Genomic DNA, 23820 nt, shown 5'->3' on the forward strand with positions numbered 1-23820 from the left:
AATGGTTCGAGTTAAACAAATATTTTAATGAAAAATTCCCCACGCTTGTTAACTAACACATTTGATGCGCCACCATTAATTTGATAGCTTTGCTTTGTGATACTTGGCAGCATTTTGCTCCAAAATCAACCACGGTTGGCAACTCATACATAATTTGGGCAATTCTAAGAGACCTTTTTAAGCTTATGTATAAAGTCCTATTATGATCTCATAACGCAAAAAGATTAAGCCAATCGTTTTCAAATGGATTATATAACGGCGTTAAAAAGGAGAATTACGTCAGAATAATTTTCATAATAATAATTTTATTTCCATTTCTCTGGAAGTTTAATTGATTAAAACTATAAAAAGGAACAATATTGTCCGATTTTACCGGAGACGTAAACGGCCTGGTTTTTCTTTTATAATAAATTAGTTTTTTATTACATTCACCATTGCATTGCGTGTTTATTTTGGAATGTCAGTCCTTCAATATTCATAATTGCCTTCCTTTCATATGCTGTACATTTACAAGTGATTTATATGTACTTTAAAGCCAATCAAATAAGAGAGATGTCGCTCTTCTCTCAATAATTTAGTTTCTAGGAAATTCAAACGCCACTCAAGGTCAAAAGGAGAAATATAGAGACATCTGTTTGCTACTTGTTGACAACCCGCACAAAATTGCATGTGAACTTCAAGGCATGGTGAGCGGCAACACTTAAACACAAGTGGGAAGGTTTTTATAGAGAGAGGGTAATGACAAGAGAAGAGGCTAGAGATATTGCAAACCTTTGATGCTGGATGCAAACTCTTTTTTCGAGTTCAGTCACTCTGGCATAAAATGAGAAGGTGATGCCAGATTCCTTGTTTAGAGTTGTTTTTTTCGTTGTTGCCCTTAGGGGTTTGCCGTATAAGTTTAAGAATAACATTGAACATTATTATTTCTAAATATCATTTGAACTGCAGCAAATGAATGAAATAAAAACAATTTGATATATGAGGCATGGGTTTCTAAAATCTGTGTAGCAATTAACAAATTGTAAAAATCTATTTTAACAATTGGTAAATGAATTTCTCCTATTTCAAATTACCTTTTTACCAAAAATAATTGAAATAAATGTTAATAGATTTTTAAATTGTAGCAGCAACTACAACTAAAACTTGCACAAAAAAAAAAAAAATAGAATCAACCGAAAAGAATGCATTCCCTTCAATGTATGGCTTAATAACACGTTATGGTTATTTTTTTCGTTTTGAGGCCTTCCACGCAATAGAAGACAATAGTATGTATGTATGCATATAGAGTGGTAGTAAGAGTAGTAGTAATGTGTGATTAAAGGTAGTATAATAGTAGTAGTGAAAAAGATGTTTGATAAAATGTATAATGTATAATGAAGAGAACTAATAATAACTAAACACAAATTTAATGTTGTCTTTAAAAACAAAAAGTGTAACAAAATAACGTTAAAAAATAAAACAAAATGTAATAGTTTAATAGATATAGGTAATAAGAGTAAGTAGTAGGTGGTAGATTATAAGAGTACATGTATAACTAATTAAATGTAGAGTTAAAACTAAAAAAACATCGTAAATCATAATAGTGTATGTATGGTGTGGTGGTGGTAGTGGTGTTTGTGTAGTTTGTTTATTTAACTTTTTCGGGGAGGAGGGAGAAGAATTTGTTTGGTTTTTTTGTATGTTCGAATCATGAATTCATTGTCTTCGAATTGTTTCAAATTGGACAATGCAGTTACAGAGAGTAGTGAGAGACAGATAATATATGTATATATATATATATATGTATATAGAGAGAGAAAGAGAGAGTGAAAGACAAAGATTGGTTGGTTGTTTGTTTTGTTTGGTTGATTGTTTGATTGATTGATTTGGTTTTAATGTTTTTTCTCACCTGGTAAATTTGGTAGCGGTTTGGCGTGCTGAGTGCCACGAGCGCTGGGACGCATTTGTCCCACCCCACGGACCCCCCCGATTGCTGCCTGAGCCCCCTGCACGGTGGCCCCCCGCTGAGCTACCACCGCCGCCGCCACCACCGCCGCCTGAGGGGCCCCCTGACGATTGATGTTGCCACGGAGCCCAACGGTTCGTCCACGCGCCGTGATTCCACGGCCACGGCCAACCCCCTTCATATCACACATGCACATACACAAATACAATGATTTCAAATATTTTTGTTTGTTTTGTTTTTGGTTTTTTTACAAATACCACCAAGACGCAGAGGAGTAGCAGATGAAGTTGTGTAGTAGCAGAAGTAGAAGAAGCCATCATCAATTTACCATTTCGTGCACATCCACATTCAAGTTTCACGATTTGGGATCCGGGTAAGGGAGTTTGTTTGGTCCACATTAAGCCATTTTCGTTTAACCATATTCGTATATATATTTATGAATATATATGTATGTATTCGTATTATATAAAATATATATATATGGATCGCCAAGTTTGTTTTTGGGGTTGGGGTTGGTGATTTCCGATAAATATAACAATTTTTGTGGGGTTTGTTTTGGTTGTTTAAAATTATAATAAAATAATAATTTTGGAAAGTGTTTTTTTTTTTGATTTCGAAGTTATGTTTCGTAAAAAAAGTGGTGTGTTGGAAGAGGACAGATATGTAGAAAAAGATAGAGGATGTTTTTGTTTAAAATATAACAATGGTAATGAGTTGATTTTTTTTTGTTTGTTTGAGGACAATAGATTTGGTTGAGGGGGAAAATGGTTTAGATCATAATTTTGTTGTTTTTTTTTTTTTTTTAATATTTTTTTGTTTGTTTGTTCATAAAGACCAACGCAATAAATATAAATTGTTAAAAATTTTGGGTTTTTAAAGGTTTTATGCATTCAGTTCAATTGATTGATTGATTGTGTATGGGGATACATCACATATATAGTTTAAGGTATATTTGATTTAGATTTAGATTTTGACGAACATATATATAATTTTTTTAAGACGATTTGTTTTTTTGTTTTGGTTTTGTCATATTTGTTTAGCGACATTGTTTGAGATTGAGAGAGATTCAGAGAGTATTTTTAACATAAAAAAGAAAAAAGAAAAAGAAAAAAACAAAATCGATAATGAACGCGTTAGAGATTTAGTTGTAGTGTTTTTGTTTAGTTTAATTGAATAAAAAAAATATATAAAAATATACAGTATATGCAATGAAAATTCCTTTTCTATAAAAAAATAATGTATGTTTTTTAACTAAAAGTTTGTACAAAATTTTAAATAAAAAAAGTTTGTAATGAAAGTATAGTTACTTAGTATATAAAAAAAAAACAAATAACTGCAAATACTATTCCTCTCAATATGTTCTTTAGAAAGTGTACCTTTCCCAATGAACTCTTCTTCATGATGAAAAGAATAATATGATTTTTTTTGTAACAAAGCTTATACAAACAAATAGGAAAATGATAAAACTAACTATACCAAATATGCCTAAAATAAATATAGAATGTCTCCAACTTTCCAAAAAGAAAGTTGTTTGAATTTTTTTTTTTAATTTTTATTTTCTCTTTCTTAAGTTTTTCCTTATGAAAATTTGCGATTGACACATTTAAAAAAAAACACTATCATATATGAAAAAATATATTAAAGTATAAATAACAAATATAATTTTATAAAATAAAGCACTACAAAGCCAACTTAAAAATATATTGTTGCGAGGAAAAACACAATAGACCGAAATATTTTTAAATTTGTTGACAAAAAATGTCATATAAATTTAGTTGAATTCTTTTAAAATGTTCTTCTCCTCACAACAATTTTGCGCTAAAAATAAACATTATTTGTCAAATTAATAATAGCACATACATAAAAATAATTATACCTAGAGAGCATTAAACATTTTACGAACACTAATTGTATAGAAGATTTTAGTGCATACTTTTAGGCAGTTCAATAAGAACGTGTGCCAACGATTTATTTCTTTTCATACATAATTCATGTTCTTGATTTTAATGCTTTTAGTATTCCCAAAAAAAAATTGAGTCTAAACATTTTCTCCTTCTAGTTTTTTTTACAACCTTTGGCTAATTCAGAAGTTTAAATAATTTACAGTCACTAGGCTACACAACCATTTGAGTCGTTCTAAGCGAGAATGTGGCAAAAATGTCAGCCCCTCAAAAAATTATGTCCTGCATTGATTTATATGAAAGCTATATTGCATGAATCAAATCTTTCTTGGTTTTATTGATTGTAGAGTAAACAGAACTCAGTCAAAAAAATTGTAAGCCAAATCGAATAAGAATGAAGCTTTCCATATGCTCAAGAATTGCAACCGTAAGGTGAATTAGAAATACACAATTTATTTATTTTTATAATAAAATTGATTATTTTATTATTCAGTAATAAAATTGATACACATTACCATGGATGTACATATATTATGCAAATATATAAGTTTATTCCGTAAATTGGTCTATATACAAAATCTCAATGAACAAAATTTCGGCGAAATTGAATAGTAAATGTGATGTTTTTGGGTTGAAGACTTAAAATCGGGAGATGGGTCTATATGGAAGCTATATCCAAATATATACTGATCTGGGCCATATTGAACACGGATGTCGAACGGACTAACACAGCTCAATGTGCCAAACTCCAGCGAAATCGGGTAATAAACACTACCTTCATGGGCCCAAGAACTTAAATCGGGAGATCGGTTTATATGACAGCTATATCCAAATATCTTGAACATTCTCGGTACGAATATCTAGAATACTAACACATCTCATTGTAATAAATTGCAGCAAAGTCGGTTAATAATGCACCTTTTAGGGGTCTAAGAACTTAAATCGGAAGATCTGTATGTATGACAGCTATATCCATGACAGCATTTCTAAACACAAAAACCACCCTCGACTGTCGCAGATCTCTCAAGGAGATGGCTGATCATTTCAAAATTCACCTGTTCTGGGTGCCGGGCCACAGAGATATCCCAGGCAATCGTAAAGCGGACTAGCTTGCCAGACTAGGAATTACCCTAAATTATCCAGGGATACTGGAATCTATGGGTATGCCTCTAGCTACTTGTAAGCTTAGTTTTCAGGACCAGACCCGAAGGACAACGAATGATGGTCACAAAGAGGGGGCTGTGAGCATTCCAAAACTATGTTGCCTCATCTAGACTTGAAGAGGTCTACTGCTTTGCTGTTATTGGCTAGAACATACGTCTCAGTCATTGTGTTCGTCATGACAGGTCACTGTCTAATCGGAAAACATGCTGACTGAAGGTTGCCAGCAACGACTTTTGCAGAAGCTGTAAGGACATCGAAGAAGAAGAGACTATAGCACACCTTCTGTGTGTGTGTCCCGCACTAGCAATTAGAAGGAATTCCACTTTAGGTTCTCATTTCTTTGAGAACCTGCCTGATTGAGAGGAAGTCAACATTCGCATGTTATTGGGCTTTTTAAAGCGATCTGTATGGTTCAACTAAAAGGCATCTTCCTTTTTCTGTTCCTGTGGTATCACAATGGACGAAAACGTCTGAGTGAGTCTGATGGCAGACCGCCACCCTAACCTAACCTAACCTATCCTAGCCATTTTAAACATAATATTGTAATTTAACGTGTGAAAAATAATAGGGACACTGGTTTTTAAACGAGAAACTGCAAAATCAGAAAAAGGAAGGCAAGTTTTGAGTTACGAATGCACTCAAATTGTGTTCTAGCAGCTCATGTCACTTTAAGTCGATCTAGCCATGTTCGTCCGTCTGTCTGTCGAAAGTACGCTTACTTTCGAAGGAGTAAAACTAGCCGCTTGAAATTCTGCACAAATACTTTTTGTTAGTGTAGGTCGGTTGGGATTGTAAACGGGCCAAATCGGTACATATTTTGATATAGCTGCCATATAAACCGATCTTGGGTTTTGAGTTCTTGAGTCTCTAGAGGGCGCAATTCTCGGCCGATTTGACTGAAATTTTGCACGTAGTGTTTTGGTATCACTTCCAACAACTGTGCGAAGTATGATTCAAATCGGTTCATAATCCGAACCTTGGGTCTTGACTTCTTGAGCCAATAGTGCGCGCAATTCTTATCCGATTTGGCTGAAATTTTGAATGAGGTGTTTTGTTATGACTTCCAATAACTGTGCTTAGTATGGCGCAAATCGGTAAATAACCTGATATAGCTGCCATATAAACCGATCTGGAATCTTGACTTCTTGAGCCTCTAGAGGGCCCAATTCTCATCCGATTTGGCAGAAATGTTGTACAATGCCTTCTCTCATGACTTTCAACATACGTGTCTAATATGGTCTGAATCGATCAATAGCTTGATACAGCTCCCATATAAACCTATCTCCCGATTTTGCTTCTTGAGCCCCTACAAGGCGCAATTCTTATCCGAATGAACTGCAATATTACGCAATGAGTTCTACAATGTTCAGCATTCATTTATGGTCCGAATCGGAATATAACTTGATATAGCTCCAATAGCATAACAGTTCTTATTCAATATTCTTTCTTTGCCTAAAAAGAGATACCGCGCATAGAACTCGACAAATGCGATCCATGGTGGAGGGTATATAAGATTCGGCCCGGTCTAACTTAGCACGCTCTTATTTGTTTTTTTTTTTAATAGTTTGTTTTCCAAAGATGCTCATTTTACCTCAATCCTCTACGCGATAGGTGCAAAACAATATTGCTATACCTCCATTCACTTAAGTGCTGTCCAATTTATATCGAAAGAGAATCCAAATTGTGTGTGAACTTCTATTTCGAGATGAGCTTAATGATCCAAAATTGTATGCAACGGAAAACATTTAAGCGTTTCGTAAAATCGTGTCGTCTCTCGATAAGGGAACTCTTTAGGTGTAAGGGGTTTCAAAGGTCGTACATAGTAAGGTTGTATTAATCAGCTAGAAATAGCGCAAGCACTACAATGAAATGCATAACCAAGCTCGACACTTTGTCCTACTAATTGTCTCTTTTTTTCCAATGCATGCGTGTTTCTTGTAGTGATGGATTTATTTTTCACACACCTACAATTGTTTCCTGGGTATATACATGGTTTTGTGTATCGTTTGGAAGTTGCGTTGACGGCTTAGAATACTAAGACGATGGCAACTGTTCATTGCTGCTGAACGCGTTCTGGGTTCGAACTACGTCCTGGTTCAGTCTAATTTTTTATTTCTAATTTTTCTTTCCCGTTAGGGCTAGGATCATTCTTCTAATGATTTGCGAATTTCTCTCGAGATGAGCTTAATGATCGAACATTCAAATCCTTAAAGATGCTGCACCTGTCCCTAGTATTGATTTAAAAATATTTTGGCAAAAAAAAACTTTAAAAAAAATTCTTTGCCTTGTTGAAGCGCGGACTAAATCTCATTTTGAAACTTATACATTAAGTGTTCGTAAAAACATTTTAAAATAAATTAAACGTAGAAAAATCTATAGAAAATATATATGGGGATTTAAAATATGAAAATATCAATAGCACTTTGGTATTCAGCTCATTTAATAAAAATAAACAACACACGGTAAAAAGCTTAAAACATAAAACATTAAAAAAAGCCATAAAAGTATTAAATAAAGCATTAAATAAATAAAAACTAATTAAAAATCACAAAGCAAAGCGGCGGCGTTAAAAAGCAATGAAAAGTGCATAAAGTGTTAATTAAAAAAAAAAATAAATAAATAAAGAAAACATAAAACAAAGCTTTAAAATAGGAACTATTGTTTGGTGTGGTTAAAATGAGGAAAAACAAGTTGATAGGCTATTTTACTGATTGACCATGAGATTATTTGTGGTTGTTTTGAGCAAATAAAAAAAAATGGACGGATTGCATATGGATGTGATTAGTTTGGATATGGATGAGTGAAAGACAATATCTGGAGTAAGAGTTATCACATAGAGGGTTGTTCTATGTTTCACCGAGTATGATTTTAAACGTATGTAAATGCTTTGTCAATTTTTAATTCACAAAATGATGTTTTCGTTTCGTTTATGGTTTTGTAAATTTTGAAATGTAAGCCTAAAATAAATTAAATCCAACGAGTTATCTAAAAATTTAGATAAAATTTCCATAGTAATCAACAAAAGTGTTCTGAGGAAAATCAATTTCTGAACACAAGCAGTAGTTGTAGTAGTAGTAGTAGTAGTGATAATGATGGTTTTGGTGTGGTGGTGTTGTAGTAGTAAAATGATGAATAAATTTTGTAGGTTGTGGTAAAAGTCCGTGTTCTTTTAAAATAATTTGGGGTTTGGTTTGAGAATAAAATTAAAAAAAAAATATACAATAAATTAATATCAAAGAAAACCAGCAAAAACAAAATATTTCAACATATAAAGAAGTTTTGGAAAATTGATTTCAAAGAGTAAAACTATACAAAGAAGATTAAGACAAAAACAATAGAAGTGTTAACAAAAAAAAAAGAGTAAATAAAATAAAAAAAGATGCATTAAAAACCCACCACATTAGTTCGTGTTGTTCTCGGCAAACCACCACCGGAGGCGCCGGCAACTGGACACCCACCACCAGCGGCACCAGGTGGCAGTGGCGCCACACCGCCCGGTGGATAATCAAAGAAATATTCGCCATCAAAAGTACGATAAAAATCATCATAATATGAATCATTGTAGCCACCGCGATAATCCGAATAACCATAAAAGTCATATTCATAATCTATAAAAATTTCATTTTTAAGGAAGGAAAGACAAATTTTTGCATTTTTGTTTCGTTTGTTTTTTTTTTTTTGGTATTTTTGTTTGTGTTAAAAAGGGGTATAGATCGAAATTATTTATTTGCCAAACAAGAATTTTTATGAAAAATGAAAAATAATTAAATAAAAGAAATAAATCCATTAAAAAATAAAATTACAGTTTCAAATCGACAACATAGGAAACAATTTATGCAATAAACCAATATAGTAACTAATAATTTAAGGCATCTATAATTGTCAAAAGTGATATTCAAATGTTCTTTTTGTTTTACTCAAGGTTTTGGTGGAGGTATCAACTAAATTCATTTGAATAAAATGGACTTAAGTATAAGTTGTTTAAAAAAAGTTCTATTTTCCAATTTAGAGAAGTTTTTATTTTAATATTTTCCTACAGTGATGGTTCCCTTTCGATAGCACAACAAAAACCTAAAAATGTGCTATTTTAACTTAATTAAAGTTTCAGCAGGCTTTCAGGAACAGAGGATACTTCTCTCATTTTATTGAGGAACAGCGGATACTTCTCTCATATTAATGAGTGCCCAAAGATAATAGTTTAAGCTCAATGATAAGGGGCCTCCTTTTTTATACTGAGTCCGAACGGCTTGCCACATAGCGACACCACTTGGTAAATTGAAAATTTTGCCCATGAACATTCCACTAAGGAACAGGGGCAAACTTCTCACATATCAATGAGTGCAGTCCGATTCAAGTTTAAGCTCAATGATAACGGACCTCATTTTTATAGCCAAGGCGAACGGCGTGCCGCAGTGCAACGCCTCTTTGGAGAGAACTTTTACATGGCATAGTACCTCACAAATGTTGCCAGCATTAGGAGGCGAAAACCACTGCTAAAAAATTGTTTTTCTGATGGTTTCGCTAGGATTCGAACCCAGACGTTCGGCGTCATAGGCGGACATGCTAACCTCTTCGATTTGGACCCAGGCGTTCGGCGTCATGCTTACCTCGCCGCCACTGTGGCCTCCGTTATTATTGTTCATTCTTCTGTAATAAGTAAATTTCACTAATGCACTTGCATACATGACTGATTAACGGTATGTTAAATTTGCACAACATTTCTTTACAGTATGATAAGCAATACTGTCTTACCGGCTATCTTGCATGTTGACAAAGAATAACTATTATCTGGCCGTGGTAACAATGTCACATTGGGGAATGATTAAATTCATGGTGAAAAAACTGCTGTACCAGTTCACCACCATAAAGTGTTTAAATGTTTTCAACAAATATGAATAGATACTAATGGAATTCTACGAATAACGGTGTCATTATTGACTATTTATATATATTAATTGAACTATTTGATGATGTGGTGTGATCCCACACCAGCATCACACAAAACTGCTAAGCACAGCAGTATGGTAAATAAAACTGCCGAAAAAGGACGACAGCTAGTCAAAACTGCTTTACCAGCAAAGCAGTATGGTAAACAAAACTGTCTTAACTGTATATTAGCATGATATATAACACTGCCTTACCATCATGGCAGTATGATAAAAAGCAGTATGGTAACAATGTCATATTAGGGAATGATTAACTGTAAAAAAACTGTTTCAACAGATTATGACCAAGGCAAGAAAAACGGAAAGAAAAACGGCACAAAACGTGCATGTTGCCAATTATCTGGCAGATGTTAATAGTCATATTAGGGAATGATTAAATGCATGATAAAATAATTTTTGTTACAGATCATCAGCAAGACAAGCAAAATATTTTAACACCCAACTTGCATGTTGCCAAAATATTACTACTATCTGGCTATTTGTGGTGCGATTGATTTTAGTCTAATTGAAAAACAAGCAAATGATGATGATGGAAAATAAGTTACTATAATTCGATTCATTTTGCTTTCGGTTAATTAATAAGATTAGGTCGCAATAGTTTTGCTTTCCTGCTATCTTGTTTTTTAATGGTATGTAGGTGGGAAAATTTGAGTTTTTGCCTCAATAATTCGAGTTATATTTTCTGATTATTTTTAATTCTGTGTATTTTATTTGGAAAGCTAGCTTATGGCCTAAAAAATTACTTTTCCGCTAAGTGTATTTCAGTTTTGACGCTGACTAACAGCAGTGTGGGAAATAAAACTGCCTTAGCAGGACGACAGCTGAAGGAAACTGCTTTACCACCATAGCAGTATGGCAAACAAAACTGTCTTAACTGTACATTAGAATGGTATGTAACACAGCCTTACCACCATAGCAGTATGATAACCAAAACTGCCTTAACTGTACATCACCACGGTAAAAATAACTGCTTTAACAACACAAATGTAGGAAAATCTTCACTATTGTCTGGCTTGGCTGGTTGTGGTGTAATAGAGTCACTTGTTATAGACTAATAAAGTCATGGTGAAATCAGAAAAAATTAAGGACATAATATTAAATATTTGATGTTTTTGTTCTTGTTCATTTGTGGCTTAACTAATGACTAGTAAGTATTATGTTATTTAATTGTACGTTTTCGAAATATCCATAGAACCTTTGTCCATAAAATGTTTTTTTTTTTTTTCTTTTTTACTAACGGAAATTAGGCCATTTAAATATATTGTGTACTCTTTAAATTAAAATATTTATGTAAGGTTTTTGTTATAGAATTATTTATAAATAAATATTGTTTCCCTGTAGGAACTTCCACCAAACTTATAGAGCATTTAACTTTTGGAACATTTGTTCACTTTTCTCATAAACAAAGATTTTGATATTAACTAACAAGTATTCTAAGCAAAATAAACTACACTTGTTAAAGAATTAATAAAGTACAACAAAAGAAGACTAAATAAATATTTAATTATGGTATTCGGTAAGATTAAAGCTATAATAATTAATCTCTTCTTTCATCAGTCTTAAAACAACGAGGACGCAGGAAACTGGCTTAGGAGAAAATTGTCACACAAAATTCAAATAACAATCATTTGGCCTTGGTTTTCGTTTTGAAGATAGAAAAAAAAAATACTCAACAAAAAGAAAACAATCCTAAACAATAGCGAGTAAGGCTTTATTAAAGCAATGAAGAAAAAAAAAAACGTTTCTGATGAATATTTTTATTCCATTTATCAATTTAGCAACAAATTAAAAACAAACAAAAATTGAAATAACCAAAATAGGAATATTTGGTTAAGAATTGGTTCTGGTATTTCTAAAAAATTTATTGTAGATTTGTATACGCTGAGAATACCATTTGTAAAATGAAAAACATGGGAACGAACGAGTGCTCATTTTTTTTCTTTTTTTTTTGGTTGGATTTTTACAACGGTTAATTTGTATGATATAAATAGGCGTTAGGCTGACTATATATCATGACAACATCACCATCATTGACAACATCAACAACAACAATTACTTACCGGCAAAACATCAATAAGTATACTGGGTGTTTAACATTTGCTACACAGAGAACAAACAACAAACACAAAATTGCAACATTTAATTACACAAAAAAAATATTTATATTGTATGTTATCTTTTGGTTTGTTTTTGGATTTAAAAATTTGGATTTTTGTTATGCTTGCGTTTTTTTATTTTGTGAAATTAAAAACAAAAAGAGCTTGAATGGCTCGAATTTTATATTATTTAGGTATGATATTATTTAAATATGATGTTAGAGACATTTAGTAGAAAAAAAGGCAATTGAATAAATGGAATAAAAATAAACACAAAAAGGTATTAAGATTTGTTGAGAATTTTTCTGCTTTTGTTTTCCTTTTTGTGAAGATAAAAACTAAATTAAAAAAAAAAATTGGCATGCAAATTAAGAAGTGAAATAGTTGAACTGAAATTTATAAATGATGATGATGATGAAGAAGATGATGATTAAGGAAATAAACTAATTAAATTTTAGGTTTATGATGTTAATTAAAATTTGGTCTCAAGCCTTGATTTAAGAAAAAATTTAAAAAATTTATTAAGGTACAAATTAAAAAACAAAAGTAGGAGACAAGATGAAAAATAGAGGAGACAAATCTTACAATAGTGCAAAAAGTTGGTTAAAACATTAATGACAAGGTATACAACACTTATAGGAGTAACAATAATAATTAGAATAATAATAGAAAGATAAAAAGCATACATTAATATTGATTTTTTTGGATGAGGTTTTTTTTGTAATGAACTAAACTTAAAAGAAGAAAAACTAAAGAAATGCATAAGAAGCTGAAATTTGTTTAAACTCAATAACGATAACAAAATCTTTCTTTGATTTTAGATAAAAACAATAATAATACATACATACTTAAAACATATTTGTAAAGAAAAAATTAAAGAAAAACTATAAATATGAAGAAACTATGTATAGTATAAGAGAATGCCCTAGACATATAGGTAGTAAATACAGAATTTATAAAAATTTAGTTTTTTTTTTTGGTTAACAACTTTCTGAAGTTTGTTTCTTACGAAAGTAAAATTGGTATGTAAAAAAATCGAAACAATATATATTTCAAAAATATAATCAATATGTCAACTGCAAAAAAATAACTAAAAAATAGTTGAAGTTTCGTTTCTGAATAGAATAAAAAAAAATACTTCTAAACCAAAATGAAATTGTTTTTAAACATATATTAGGAAAAATCAGATGAAGTTATTTGTAAAGCTATTGTTTTTTCTATTCTTTTCAAATTGGGTTTATTCTTCTTCTTCTTCTTTGTTCGTATTTTGAATTTGTTATTCTTTTTTTTTGTTTTTTTTTTTTTTTTGTTAAATATGTTTCAATTGACAAAAGACAAGATATAAAAATTATGACTTACCATAGTCCCTGGGCATTGGTGTGCGTAAAGGAATCCTTGGAGCACCGGGTATACGCATGGGTGTACCTAATGGTATCATGCCAGGATGTGTTGGTGATAGATTTCTGTATGGAGACAATGGTTCAAAACTTTGTTCGTTTTTTAATTGTTTAACAATTTTTTTTTTGTTTTGTTAATAAATATTTGTTTCAAATAAGAGGCGCAGCAAGTTGAGGGGGAGTTGTAGAGTAGAGTAGTAATACATAACAAACAGTTGGTGATGGTGATTGATTGATTGATTGGTTGGTTGTTGGTAGTAGTAGTAGTGAAGTTGATTTTTTTATATTTTTTTGGGTCGGTAGAATAGTATTTATAGCAAATAATAAATAAGTATTTGTAGTTGTTGTAGTGGTAGGTAGTAGTACAAGTAGTTCATATTCGGTTGTTTTCAATAACAAACGGGCAACATAAATGAAATTATAAAAAAAGAAAAAAAAGAGGATATAAATTAATATAAAAATTGTTACTATTGCAAGGTCTATGACATAAAAGACAAGAAACATAATGAAATTGAAATTTAGACCGAATTGGGGATGTACTATATACATACGTGCATACATATGTGCTTTGATGATAGAATATCAATATACCAATGAAATGCATAATTAGACTCTGACAACAAATTTTAAATTCAATGCGAAATGAGATTTCAGACCCTAATCTTTTAATCATCCTGCTTACTTTTCTACAGAGATCTGGAAGTGCTTAAACGGATATTGAAGAAAACGTAAATAAAATGCATCCAGAAGATTCCTGAATGTTGGAAACTACAACCTTGCAGAACGCCAACTCTCGACTTGCCTCTTTAATAATACCAGAGTACATGATATGTTTTTTAGAGTACTTGGAGTGTTTGTGAGAAAAGTTCTTTATAAAATCTATGCCAATCAATACAAAGAACATGCTTCAGAACTTTTTACAAAACTGAGTGAGTAAGCTTGCTCCGTTCCAAAGGATAGATTACTGTGGAAACGTTGTTGTTGTTGTAGTAGTGTGTTGCACACCGAGGAGGCATCCCTTCCGATGAAGGATACCATCAGAACAATAGGGTACGTACAATCGGCTTCCATTAGATTGCCGCGGGAAAGTTATGGACATTGGTTAGTTGAAGGTGCCAATAACTCGCCTTGTCATATCGGGTGTTATAGGCACTCAATATTTAAAAAAGACCCGGTGCCGCCCGTCTTCTCACTAAGACTATCAACTCGGTACCTATGTTTGTCTACGACTGCAGTTACTCCGTATACGAAGCATTCCACTATCCACACAATTGGGAGCTTAGAGTTCTAATCCGCATAAGATATGAAGAGAACATTTTACAAAACTGATGGAGTAAGCTTGCTCCGTTCCAAAGGACCGACCGCCGCGGGAACGTTGTTGTTGTTGAAATGGTATTGTTGTACACTGAGGAGGTATCCCTCCCGATGAAGGATTCCATCAGGACAATATGGTACGTACAACCGACTTCCATTAGATTGCCCCGGGAAAGTTATGAACATTGGTTAGTTGAAGGTGCCAATAACTCGCCTTGTCATATCGAGTATTATAGGCACTCTATATTTAAAAAGGAATCGGTGCTGCCCGTCCTCTCACTGAGACTATCCACCCGATACCGATGTTTGTCCGGGAATGCAGTTGCAGTTACTCCGTATACGGGCATTCCACTATCCACACATATGGGAGTTTCAAAGGAGTTTCAAACCGTGTGGTGCTCACAATCATATCGTAGTGTTGATATCCGATAGTAATGGCTGCAAATTTACTTCCAATCTTATCCATGTACACCAGACTGAGTTCGAAATAACATTTATTCGACTAATGAATACTAAGGCAACAGGAGCCTAAGGGTTGCTAAATGTGCTGCTTAAAATCGTAGACGAAACGCTACTAAGGCATATATATTTGACTAGAGGAACGCCTGGCACGGGATAGCTGTGAGCGCCACACAGGCCACAACATTGAGGTCCAAAATGTGAGGTATTCACTGCTGTCATGAGAAGCTTAGCTGCGAACTACCCGGCGCATCCAAAAGTTGCCGATAGTGAAATGTTCCATATGCATTTTCAATAGTTGCTACGCCAGTCTCGGACAATCAGCGGAATTGAGCGGAGAGTCTCAGTTAGAGGCCGGGTGCTAGAGGCTCTTACACAAATACTGAGCACATATGACGCTCGATATGACAAAGCGAGTTAATGGCGCCTTTAAATAACCAATGGCCACCCTGTTCCCGCGGTGATCGGTCCTTTGAACTGGAACGAGCTTGCTGACCTACAGGAGCTTGATCGGGATCGCCACCTCCACATGAAAATGTGGCTACAATAACAACAACGATTAGACGAACGCCTATTCGATGATGGGAACCTTACAGCGATTGTCAAAGAGATAATTGGGTTTCGTCAGAGTGAAGTGCAACAAAAACATATTTTGAAATCAAGCTTGGTGTTGAAAGTTAGAGAACATCAACTTGGATAACTACTATGTTTTTTATTGAATCATAGATTCTGTGATGATCAACTACCAAAATCTAATGGCAGCCGGTTGTACGTACCGGATTGACCCGATGGAGTTCTTCAGTGTCAACACACTGCTACAACAACAACAACTAAAATTCCGTATCGGTGTCTACTCAGTAAGCCCTCACTGTAATCTAATTAAAATCATTATACCAGTGGTAGGTTATTGAAGAATATGATTTTTTTCCACGTCTACGTTATATAGCTTATATTCTGTTCATGAAATATCTTCTTTTATTTTCGAATATGAATTCCGAACCTAATGTAATAAATTGGAGAAGTAGCGCACCAGATTTTGCAGAAATCTACTTTTTTCAGCCATAGAGTTATGATTATGTGCTTACTCAAGTGGTAAGAGAAAATATTTTAAAAATCTATTGTTTTTTAGAGAGAAATCTACTGAGGAAAAATAAGGATACTAGGGATATACTACGGGCCTCTTACTAAAACGATTGAGTTCTTAGTATCATGCTCCCTAACTTCCATCTAAACCAAATTATGGCCCACCGTGGCCCCAAATACAAAAAAAAAATTTAGTAGAGAATTCATTCTGTCTCAATGAGCACTCATATTTATGAAACTATGCCAAGCAAAGTGGAAATAATACACCAAACTAATTCAAACGCATCGAAACCCTATAATACACAATAACTGCATACAAAATGTATCCTTCATTTCTTGTTGGCTAATTTAACCTGATTATATTTGCTGCTCAGCGTTGGTGAAATTTTGCTTATTAAATGTTTGGCAGTTATCTTTCAATTGCTTAATTGGTATAATTGTAATGATATGCATTTCATTGTACTTTTTGAGTCGAACATTGCAATTATTTGCACATATGTATGCATTGTATGCATAAATATTTTTTTGGACCAAAGTCAAATAAGAGTTTGTTTTAGAGCCAAGTGGTTTGGTTTGTTTGTCAATGTTCTATGTGTTTTTTTTTTTTTTAGTTTTTTGTTTTTAGATTTTTGTTATGCTTTGCCAATATACTGATTTAAATCTATGTTATGTTTTTTTTGTTAGTTCAAAATTTTTGTATAATTTTGAGCAGTGTATGGGATTTAGTTTGCTTCATTGTGTTTTCTTTATATAGTATTTGTTTTTCTTTTTCTTCTTATTTTGCCTTCAACTTACCCCACTAGGCCAGGACGTCCTTGCATCATTTGCATCATTCGACGTTCACGAGCACGTAGTATTTCTTCCTTTTTCTTTTTGTCCGAAGGTGGTTTGGCCAGGGATACCTATTAATTTTAATCGAAGAGGGGAAAAAAGAAACATACATCATGAGAAATTGTAAAATTATAATATAAAACAAAAAAATATATTTAAAGAAATATTTTACTAGGTAAAATAACACATATGTTTATACCCCAGCATGCAAAGTTCTTATATATCAATGGCTTAATATATAAAGGGCCTTACTCATTTTTTTTAATTGCATTTTTTGCTTTTCTGGAAGACAAATGTCAGATGAATCTTGCCTCAAAATTTCAGGTTTATACAATTGCAAATAACAGATTTAGCACGATTTCAAAAAAGATCTTAATGAAGATTTTCCTTCTCGAGTAAAGGAATAACAAATCGTTGTAAACTTTTTTTTATATAGAGTTTGACAGCATTCCGCCTGCAAAGCTGAACAGAATACTCAGCTTTACCGTGAGATGTCAACTGATCTGAAAGACTATGCGTGTTTTGTAACCTTCACGTCTTTTGTGTTCAGTTTTAAAATAAAACCTATATAAAAGCCAACTTATTTTCTGTGTGTAGATTATTTAGTTAAGAGGTATGCATTCAAAAGTTAGTTGAATAGCCAAAACGTCCTTGTAGAATCTCGTATAAGCTGTGCGCTGAATATACTAAACATACTCTTTCTTCCAATATGAAATGCACTTGACTATCACATTATGCAAACCGAGTTTGCTAATTACGTTGGAAAAACTAAAATTTAAATTAAACATTTTGGATTTGGGTTTTATGATTTGGATTTTTAAAACCTTCTTTAAACTTATATTGAAAAGCTAATCAACTTGTAACATATTTGACCACTATACATTGAAATATTTTACTCTTTATTTCATATGTCATCGAATGACATGTAGAGAGAGACATTAAGGAAAGCACTTCACCCCTCTTGGTATTCAGCAGGAGAGATCTGAAGGGGTTATACTCATAATGGTGAATATGGATTGGTCTGTAAACAAAAAATATCGAAAATTGGAAATGGGAGAAACATTGTACTAATCTCCGGGGTGATACATATGTAGGTACATGGTGGAGATGTGCTAGAACTTAGTCTAAGGCTAACACTGACATTATACTGGACACGCGGAAAATTGGACTTTTGAAGGAAACATAGAATTGGTCGAGTATTTGTGTAAATCCCCTACACTGGAAGAATGAGTTCTAGATACTCTTCAACACCTTAATCCACTTATCATTCTAGACTTCCTCATAGGGTTGAAGTGGAGCACTCAGTGTTATCTTCGCTTTAGACTACACACAATGAAGAAAACATTTTCTAAAATTCTCTCTTAATCTTAATCCATTTATCATTATGAAGTTTTATATGGGGCTGAAATGGATGCATCAGAAAAGTATTTTCTTCTGGGGGTTATACGCATGAAAAAAATAATCCAAGACCCTCTTCCACCCCTTAATTCATTAACTTCTATATAGTGCTAACATGGCTGGATCAGAGAAACATTCGCTTGCAGGGGTTACACACTTCGTCATCAATCCGGTTGTACGTCAAAGGCTGCCGCCTCCGTGTACAACACACTGTTACAACAACAATAACATTTTAACAACAACTCTAACAGTCTATAACAAATACTATGGAGCGACCACCATCACAATTGCTAAACGCGTAGTTTTTTAACAGAATCTAACTGAAGGAACGCTATATCTAAAAGTATATTTATGCGATGTGACAGGGATTATGCAAATTCAAATTTGCCAATGAACATTCCATTAAGGAACAGGGACAAACTGATCACATAGGTGATCAGAGTCTAGGGGAGTCTTAGTGCCACGCTTTTGAAATTCGGTTACAAAAAGAAGGTCCATTGAAATTTTAACTCAAAGATAGAGGAAAACTCTCATTGATATGAGATAAGTCTCATATTGGATTGAGCAGACAGATGGACAGACATACGGGACATCGCTAAATTGCCTTCCGACGATCAAAAGTACCACAAATCCAGCATAGGATCCGAAATTGTAATACAAACAGAATGGTACCCTATCACCATGGTATTACAATTATTGACATTTACAATTATTGCCATATTGCAATTATTGAAATTTTTGTCGTAGTATTTGCTGTGGCTATATTTTACACATTATCCAAACATGGATGGGTGTTTATTAATCGATAACATAATTCATATCGTTTATATTTGATGTACTTACCTCCATATTAGATGCACCAACCTCTTTGCCATTTAGAGACCTCATTGCAACCACAGCACTATCACGATCCTCAAAATGCACAAAAGCATAGTCTTTTATTTTCTTAACACGTTCAACTTTGCCATATTGCTCAAATTGTTCCTAAAATAGAAAAAAAAGGTTTAATATTAACATAAAACAATATATATATAAATATAGCAAGTAAAAACGTGCTAAGTTGGGTCGGTCCGAACCGCCCACCACCATGGATTCTGCTAAAAATGTCCACAAATGAACTTAGTTAAAGAGCAAATGTGTAGCAAATTTCTGCCAAATTAGACAAAAATTTAAATGTCGGCTTATATGGGAGCCACATTAGGTTCAACACCGACATGCATCAAAAATATATCCCGGCAAGGTATAACTATGAACACCTCATAGACTGAAACTTTGAACTACAACCTTTGAAGTGTTCATCGCTATGATGAGAATGTCAGCTGAGAGCTGTTGGGTGCGTCCACAGGTTGCGGATAGTGGAATGATCCATACGGATTATCTGCAACGGCAGTCAAGGACAATCAGCGGTATCGAGCGGTAAGTCTCAGTAAGAGCCCGGCGCACTGATCACGCGGCGATCGGTCTTTGGACCACAACGAAACAACTCACTGTTTATAGTTTTATAGTTTTATAGTTTATAGTTTATAAAAGAGAATATTGGTATTAATGGCAGCTGTATCCAAATAGATATCCAATAGACCGATGGGGCCATATTGAAAACGAATGTCAAAGGCTCACTGTGCCAAATTTCAGCGAAATTGGGTAATAAACGCTGCTTTTACAGGTCCAATGACTAAAATCGAGAGATCGGTACATATTACAGCTATATCCAAATATAAACCGATTGGAACCAAATAATGCACGGATGTCGAGAAGCCTAACATAGGTCACTGTGTGTGCCAAATTTTGGCGAAATTGGATAATAAATGCGTCTTTTATGGGTCGAAGATCTTAAATCAGAAGATCAGTCTGTATGACAGTTATATTCAAATATAGACGCTCTTACTTGTTCACTTTTTATTTTCGGCAAGTGACTTTACCTTCTATCATTCAGTCTTGATAGCAATTTTAACTTTAACAAATATTTTTTTTTTACGACTGACATATAGATATTCTCAAGATAATGCAGAATAATTGCCAAAACATACCTTCAATTTCTCCTCTGTCACATCCTGGGTTAAATTTCGAACATACAAGACTTTGACTTTAGACATTGTTTGTTCATCCGGCTCCTCTTGTGGATCAGCCCAATCGACAATAATATCACATCCCCAGACCTAAAAGCAAAAAATAAAAACAAACACCACAACCATTATACATTGCGTTTAGAGGCATTGCAATAACAAAAAATAAAAATGTTTAATTTCATATATACTTACCTTAGTTCTACCAGTACCAAGTCGTCGTTTTGCTAATGAAGCGGCTTTGTGTGATTCATATTCGAGAAAACAAAAACCACGATTCTTTTTCTTATCGTCCGGTGAACTGTAAATTATCACTTCAATAAGGCCGGCTGATAAATTCGTATAGAAAATTGAGAAAAAAATCCAAACACAATTAATACAAAGTAAATAAATAATGTATTTATAGATATTTTTTGTTATTATTTATGACCAAAATAAAATTGGATTGGAAAAAAAAAGAAATACAACAAAAGGGTCCAAAAAAATAAATTTCAAATTTTTGTCCAGTATAAAATTGGCTATCAGAAATTTACAAATTTGACATTTAAAGCAAAATGTTTTATGTTGTGAGTGCTTTGTCATGTTAAATAATATAAATTTCTTCAATTTGAAATTATATTTTGCAATAATTTGTTTTCTTTGTAGTTGACTCAAATTCCTTTAAAAACCAATGCCAAAGTCGCTTGTGAAGTTTTTCCTGATGATTTTATTTTCATTGTTGATTTTTGTTTTTTGTCTAAATTTAAACGCAACCAAAAATTAAGGTAAAAAACATTAATTTATATCTATTATTATTTATAAAAATAATTTTTTTTATTTTCCTTGATATATATTTTTTTATACAAAATATTCCTTTGATTTAAATTTCAATAGGAATTTTTGCTTTTTTTTTAATTCAACACCAAAGATCAACATAAAATACACTTAGAAAATAAAATATTAATGTATATATATATATATATTGTTATTTAAAAACAAAAATAAATTGTAACACAAGAAAAAACACATTTAGGTAAAGACAGAGATAGAAAAATATTGTATAAAATTGGAGGATATAATATAAATAATATATATTTTTGTTTTGTTTTGCTGAAGTTTACATAAAATCGAAAGTAAAAACACAGATTTTAGAGTTGACAGCTTTTTGAAGGGGTGGTGTAGTATTATGATAAAATTTAAACGAAAACAGTTTACAATTTATAAACAACATTAAGTTTTGGGGTTTTTGTTTTTTTTAGTAGTGGTGGGAAATAAACACACTCTTGTTTTCTTTTTTTTTTTTTTAAATACATGATTTCAAATTTGCTTTGTTTATATTGATTTGGGGTTTGTTCATATGCCGGGGTAAAAATATGAGGCGGCATGAAGGAGTAGTATGTAGTTTTTTGCTTGTTCTAACATATTCGTTATTTTGGAATAGAACACAGTCTCCAGTCATTACTATAAGTTATCGATAAATTGCATCGAATTTGATTTACCATCTATGCAAAATACAAAGAAACAGGACTCAAACATTTTGTTTCGAAAATCTGGGGTAATTTTAAGTGTGTGGTTTTCGATATGTAGCAGGGAAACTGGGGAAATATCAAATATATATAAATAATTTGATTTTATGTAGAAGTGGTCAAAAGCGCTCTTCTCAATGGTCGATTTTTGAAAAAGAACTATGAGAGTGTTTCAACGGCTTTCTAATACAATCGGTTTAGCAATTTTTGGATGGGCTGCCAAAATTACATGAAATTACAAACACTTATCAAGATTTTAGTCGAAAATTGTTTATGGATTATTCTACATTTATATAAACAAATTTCACAGCATTTTCAGTTTTTGAAAATGCAGAATTATCTTTTGCAAATGCTATGACATTTTTGCATAGCTGCTCAGTGTCTATTTCGATAAATATAATCGCTAACTAAATTAATTGACATCATCTCGAGCTAGTACGCACAAAAAAACATACCGATAATTAAAGATTATTTCTTTGATCGCTGGATTTTGGTAATGATTACGAGTCAAAGAAGCGAATCTACCAAAAAAATATATCTGGTCTCATGCATAAAAACGAGTAAACGCGATGAGTTGAGTCAAGTAAACAATTGCTCGTAAGTTGAGTTAGATCGAGCAGTGAGAATGGATTAAGGGTGGGAGCAGCTCACACCATCGCGGAATAATCGAGGCGACGATAGAAAACTTGGAAGAAAGGGAAGAGGTTTCCAAGTGCGAGCCACTGCTGTCATCAGCACAGTATTGCCATCTGGAAGATCAGGTTACACGGATGGATTAAAGCTAGAGGACAGAGTGGGCCTGGGGGTTTATATTGAGAACCCAGGGACTGAGATCTGTTTGAGACTGCCTGACCATAATACGGTCCTGCAGGCGGAGATTCGTGCGATCACGGAATGAGTGAAGTGGTATGGCGCTAACGCGAGGACGTCGAGTGTGAACAGTAAAAACCGACAGTAAAATTGCCATAAGGGCAATAACAACCAGGACGGTAAGGTCACGAACAGTCTTGCAGTGTAGGAAGGAGATTAACGCCTTCTCTGAGGATGGCAAAATCCGCATCGTTTCGGTGCCGGGCCATAACGAAGTAAGGGGAAACTAAAGGGCAAACAATTTGGCGGTGAAGTCCAGAGGACTGGCGTCAATAAACTTGGTTAACCCGAAGTCTTTCGGATCGACGCAGTCCGAGTTAAGGGAATGGGCGACGAATGCGCATGCAACATTGTGGAACAGCGAAAAGGTCGGTAGGACGGCGAAAATCCTATGGGGGGATCCAGATTGTGAGAAGACGAGGCTACTACTGAAAGGAAGCAAGAAGGAGGTCAGTATAGCTCTCGGTATCATAACGGGACACATAGGACTACGAGCTCACTTATGTAAAATCGGTGCGGCAAGTGATACCATGTGTAGGGCATGCGGGGAAGATGATGAGACGTTGGAGCATTTCCTTTGTCATTTCCCGGCTTTCGGGTCCAACAGACACGGTTCTTAGTTGGAGACACAATATCAGACATGAATTGAAAACAATTAAGGATTTTGTAAGTAGCACCGAAATCCTAACTTAAAATTTTCTTTTTAGAGGTTACTTTTTAGTTTTTAGAGCGCACAACAAACCGATTACTGGCTTAGGTGTATATCCCTCTTTTCAACCTAACCTAACCAAGATCGAACTGCAATAGCTTTTTCTCAATTTCGTATGCATAAAAATGAGTTCAAACCA

General features: G+C 33.4%; 1 protein-coding gene across 23 annotated transcripts in view; it reads right to left on the reverse strand.

The window, feature by feature from the left end:
- Positions 1–23820, reverse strand: part of LOC106088132 (heterogeneous nuclear ribonucleoprotein R) — a 438953-nt gene that overhangs the window by 37525 nt on the left and 377608 nt on the right. For 9 of the 23 annotated variants that reach the window (XM_059364134.1, XM_013253457.2, XM_013253463.2 and 6 more), the window contains 7 exons: positions 20793–20926; positions 20562–20690; positions 19378–19518; positions 17101–17207; positions 13412–13539; positions 8407–8618; positions 1889–2120 (listed from right to left, as the gene is read on the reverse strand). In XM_059364134.1, the coding sequence (XP_059220117.1) occupies positions 1889–2120; positions 8407–8618; positions 13412–13539; positions 17101–17207; positions 19378–19518; positions 20562–20690; positions 20793–20926 (1083 nt within the window). Of the gene's footprint in view, positions 1–1497; positions 1703–1888; positions 2121–8406; positions 8619–13411; positions 13540–17100; positions 17208–19377; positions 19519–20561; positions 20691–20792; positions 20927–23820 lie in introns of those variants that run through there. The other 14 variants (XM_013253461.2, XM_013253479.2, XM_013253462.2 and 11 more) reach the window with 8 other exon arrangements.

This window comes from Stomoxys calcitrans, chromosome 2 (genome assembly GCF_963082655.1).
Source record: "Stomoxys calcitrans chromosome 2, idStoCalc2.1, whole genome shotgun sequence".
Taxonomy (NCBI): domain Eukaryota; kingdom Metazoa; phylum Arthropoda; class Insecta; order Diptera; family Muscidae; genus Stomoxys; species Stomoxys calcitrans.